At 17.7% G+C, this 5,163-nt stretch overlaps 3 protein-coding genes across 3 annotated transcripts in view; 1 reads left to right on the forward strand and 2 right to left on the reverse strand.

The window, feature by feature from the left end:
- PRSY57_0503300 (AN1-like zinc finger family protein) overlaps positions 1-952 on the reverse strand; it is a gene marked incomplete at both ends in the record, with an annotated part of 1,022 nt that extends 70 nt beyond the window's left edge. The window contains 4 exons of the mRNA XM_012906105.1: positions 132-252; positions 363-458; positions 662-769; positions 857-952. Of these exons, the coding sequence (XP_012761559.1) occupies positions 132-252; positions 363-458; positions 662-769; positions 857-952 (421 nt within the window). The remainder of the gene's footprint in view (positions 1-131; positions 253-362; positions 459-661; positions 770-856) is intronic.
- Positions 953-1,909: 957 nt separating this feature from the next.
- On the forward strand, positions 1,910-3,767 carry PRSY57_0503400 (ATP-dependent helicase, putative; the record flags this gene model as incomplete). The annotated part of the gene is made up of 3 exons (XM_012906106.2): positions 1,910-2,505; positions 2,669-3,394; positions 3,581-3,767. 3 exons carry the CDS (start codon positions 1,910-1,912, stop codon positions 3,765-3,767), a joined length of 1,509 nt encoding a protein of 502 aa, XP_012761560.2.
- Positions 3,768-3,813: 46 nt separating this feature from the next.
- Positions 3,814-4,914, reverse strand: PRSY57_0503500 (hypothetical protein; the record flags this gene model as incomplete). The annotated part of the gene is made up of 4 exons (XM_012906107.2): positions 3,814-3,906; positions 3,994-4,056; positions 4,231-4,429; positions 4,595-4,914. The coding sequence occupies 4 exons, from the start codon at positions 4,912-4,914 to the stop codon at positions 3,814-3,816; spliced, it is 675 nt and encodes a 224-aa protein (XP_012761561.2).
- Between the last annotated feature and the right edge of the window lie 249 nt (positions 4,915-5,163).

Consider the following 5,163-nt stretch of genomic DNA (forward strand, 5'->3'; position numbering starts at 1 on the left):
AAAAAAAAAAAAAAAAAAAAAAAAAAAAAATTAATATATTATAATAAAATACATACATATAACAATTTAAGGTATAAAAAATATATACTAGAACAATACTTTTAAAATATATTTATTTTTTTTTATATTACTTTTGAAAAAACTTTTTTCTTCATCCGACTTAATACAGTTGTGTACATCACTATACCTGTGTGGTAAGCAAAAACTTTTTCTGCACTTTTTACAAATATAATTATTAATTCCATTCAAAACCTGAAATGTTAAGAATATGAACATTATAAATAAATATTTATATATATATATATATATATTACATTAACAAAATATATGTTTATTATTTCTTTTTTTTTGTGTGTGTATACCTTTTTACAATCCCTTTTGTTACACATCAATATAGACTTTTTCTTCTTTTTATATAAACATTTATATATTAAATGATTTTGTATGTCTTCCTTTTTCTACATAGTTTAATAAAAAAAAAAAAAAAAAAAAAAAAATCAGAACATAATATATGAATATAAATATATAAACAAATCGTATTTGAGTCTTCTATTATATTCCATTCTATTCCATTCTATTCTATTCTATTTTTTTTTTTTTTTTTTGTTCTTATAACATATAAATATACACATTTTTATACTTTCTCGTTTTTTTAACTTACATCAGGAAGAACTATACCACAATATTCACATAACACAACTGTATTTAATTCCATATCTTTTAATTTCGAACATAGATGTTCTTCAGCATTTCGATGAAATTCACAAAACTATAATAAAATAAAAACAAGTATATATGTTATTATTATTTTATAATTTATAATATATTCTTATATTTTATCTCTTTTTTTTCATACAATCAATTTACAATATTCACATTTATAAGGAAGAAAATCATGATTTCTACAACCCTCCATGTCACACTCTTTACTAAGATCTGAAAAACAGGCCATCTTCGAAACTATCACTCTCACAATTCATTTATTTTATGTATATATATATATATATATATATATATATATACATAGATAGATTTCTTTATACATATAATATATTTTTTTTTTTTTTAATTTTTTTTTTTTTCCTCAAAAAATTCTTGTGCGAAGGAATTAATTCGTATAATATCCTATTCTATTCATTTTAATTATTTAAAAAAAAAAAAAAAAAAAAAAAAAAAATTTCCCTTTAACATGAAAAAAAAATTTAAATGTTTAATTAAATAATGATTTATTTTTAATTTCTTTTTTTTTTCTTGTGTTTTTTTCTATTTTCCTATAAATTAAATTAATGACTACCCGAATTTACATTTTCCCTTTAAAACTACATATGACACGTGTAAAATGTATATAATACATATATTATATGTATAATATATAACATTTAAACAAGTTTTATAAAGTATATGTGATATATGTGTATTTATAAATAACAATTTATAAAGTTTATGTTATTCATATATATATATATATATATATATATATATATATATATATATATTTATTTATTTAATTATTTAAAGAAACATAAAAAAGCAATTTTAATAAATTACTTATGGATCATTCATAAATATATACATATAATATATTCACTACATTTTAACCATATTAATTTTTTAATAGAAACAAATAATATTCTTTAATTTGATATTTATATTTTATACTTTTTTCTGTACAATTTATGGTTATACGTATGTACATATATATATATATATATTATTATTTTTTTTTGTACCTTTCTGATTATAAAGAAAGAGTAAAATATATATTTTTATATTAATTATAATTCCATTTATTTATTTATTTATTTTTCTTTTTTTTTGTGAATATATAACATCGTAAGAATGTTCAAATGAAAACCAAAAAAAAAAAAATTATATATATACACATATATAATATATATATATACATATTATGTTATTTTTGTTACCCCTTGTAATATTTTTTTTGTTTTTTTTTCATTTAATTAAGAGCTATAATATAAACTATCACATCAATGATCAGACATTTTTTCCAAGTCAACAAAAACATCAAATAAAAAAAAAAAAAAAAAATTATATAAAATATGAGGGAAAAGGAATTATATTACTAAAAGATTCCAAAGAAGGAAATTCTTTAAATTTTAAAGTAGAAGATTTTCTTTGTGAAAGTGAAAAAAAAGAAAAAAATAAAAACCAAGAATCACATGGTTCTTTCTTTTTTCAAACTAATACAACCTTTTCGGAATTAAATATACATAAACTTTTAATAGAAAATTTAAAAAATCATAATATTAATATCCCATCAGTAATACAATATGATTTATTAAAATATTATGATGAACATAATGACAATTTACAAAATATTATTATAGCAGCAGAAAATGGTATTGGAAAAACATTGTCTTATATTATTTTCCTTATAAATCATATATTAAAAAAAGGGACCAACAAAAATACATGTAGTCTTATTTTACAGTATAATAATTTATTGTGTAATCAGTGTTATGATTTGTTAAAAAAATTATCGAAGTAAGAATATATTTTTATAAAAATTAAAAAAAAAAAAAAAAATATATATATAATATATATATATATATATATATATATATATATATATAATGTAAATGAACATATATCTGCGTTCATATATATATACATTTACATGTGTACTTCATTTTGAACTCTTTTTTAGAAATGTAAAAGCCCAAATTGTTAACCTAAAATATGAAGGGATCATAAATATTAAAAACCATTTAATAGTTATCTGTACCCCTGTAAGACTTATTTCATATATAAAAGAAGATAAAGAAAATGTATTCTTTACTTTTTTTGAGAACCTAGATTTTCTTATAATGGACGAAGTAGATATTCTATTTGACAATCCTTATATAAGAAATATGAAAATAATTTTTGATGAACTGAATAAATTAAAAAATGAAAAAAGTGTATCTATTATTACATCCTCTACTTTATGTAATAAAGGAAAAAAATCAATTTATAATAATGTAATAAAATATATAACAAATCCTTTTGTTATAAAAACGAATTATTTTCATAATATCCATCCATTTATTAATTATCATTTTATAAAGGCATCAAATTATAATATAAAAAATAAAGTGCAAATAATAAAACATATTCTTTTAAAACAAAATTATAAAAAAGTTCTTATATTTTGTAATACTCTCAAAAGCTCAAATACAGCATTCAGTCTGTTAAAATTACATTTCGATAATATTTTTTTATTTAATTCAAAAGTTACCAAAGAAGATCAAACTATAATATTAAACCATTTCAAAAATTCACAAAACCCAATATTAGTAACTACTGATATTATATATAGGGGCATAGACATAAGTAATATATCTCACCTTTTCCATTTAGACACGCCAACAAATATAGTGGTCTACACACACAGGTAAGCATATATACATGGAAAAATATAAATATATTCAAATGTATATATATATATATATATATATATATATATATATATATAATAGAAACGTATGCTCTTTTGTTAGTACATATTTATATTTATATTTATTTTTATATTTTTATGTATTTATATATATATATATATATATATTTTTTTTTTTTTAAGAAATGGACGACTAGCGAGGGGTGCTAACACTGGGCATGTTTACATATTTAAACATTTCGAAGATCTAGTAACAAGAAAAATTTATGAACTTCACAAAAATAAATTAAAATTTGAAGAAATATTCAGTAGAAAAAGATCCTTGAGAAAAAATTATAAAAGAGAATTACAAAAAAAAAGTGAAAAATAAAATAAAATAATTATAATACTAAAAATAATACATAAATAAATAAAATTTATATGTATAAATTCTCCATATCTTCTAATACTTTCCTTATTTCTTCATTGTTTATTTTGTTATTTAATCCTTGTTTTAAGTTTTTAATAAACTACAATTAAAACGTATGCACATATATATATATATATATATATATGTATATATGTATGTATGTATTTATTTATTTATTTTTCCATACTTGCAATGTTGCAGATATTTTTTTTAACTTATTATTTCTATTATTTTGTAATTCATTCAAATCCTAAAAAATATATACCCGTACAATAAAACAATATTGATAAATCATATATAATACATTATATACATATATATATATATATATATATATATATATATATATATATATTTAAAAATAATATAATAATAATAATTTATTTTTTATTTTATTTTTTCATTTTTTTATTTATGTTTGTACTTGATATTTATATTTGCATTGATTATAATCCTTATGTAACAAAGTTATCTCATCATATATTTTTTGAATGTCATAATTTATGTTTTCGGTTTTTTCTTTATACTCTTTTAATGTATCCCATATATCATCAACATTATTCATATCATAAGAATCATCAATAGCTTCAATTATTTTTATTATCTTGTTATATGATTCATTTCTTCAAATATAAATATGTAAAGAAAACATAAATTGAGATATAAAACATTTTTTGCTGTAGGCCCAAATTATTTACACACATATATATAATACACATGAAAATAATATATCAACTTTTTTTTTTTTTTTCTTTTCTTTTCTTTCTTTCTTTCTTCTTTCTGTTTACTTGTATTCTTCATATTTTTCTTTTTCCTTTTTGATGATCTCAGGTATATCATGTAACAAAAAATTTAAATGAAGTAATTTCTTTTTTTTAATAGATATTTCTCGTTTTAAATTATAATAATATAATTCCTTATTTTTATTTATATTATCTAATGTATTTATACATATATCATTATTTTTTCGAACCTTTTCCCATTCTTCTAATTTTTTTATTTCACCAGTTTTTATCTTTTCATTAATCTCAATAAGTTTGTGTACTTCTTCATTCTTTTTATGCATACGATCCACATAATTGTAAAAGTCTTTTTTTTTCTCATCCATATGGTAAACAAAATAAAATAAAATAAATTCAAATGATATATATATATATATATATATAGAAATACAAAAAAAATATAAAAATATAAAAATGCCTATATTTTAAAATATAACATAATAAATATCATGAAGAAAAAAAACTTCTTTGCTGTCTACATATTTAATATATACCTCTATGTTACTATTTTGTTCAGATGTTTTAATAAAGTTTTTTAATAAACAGAAAAAAAAATTCATATATAAAAATATAAT

The sequence above is a fragment of the Plasmodium reichenowi genome, chromosome 5, assembly GCF_001601855.1.
Source record: "Plasmodium reichenowi strain SY57 chromosome 5, whole genome shotgun sequence".
Classification (NCBI taxonomy): domain Eukaryota; phylum Apicomplexa; class Aconoidasida; order Haemosporida; family Plasmodiidae; genus Plasmodium; species Plasmodium reichenowi.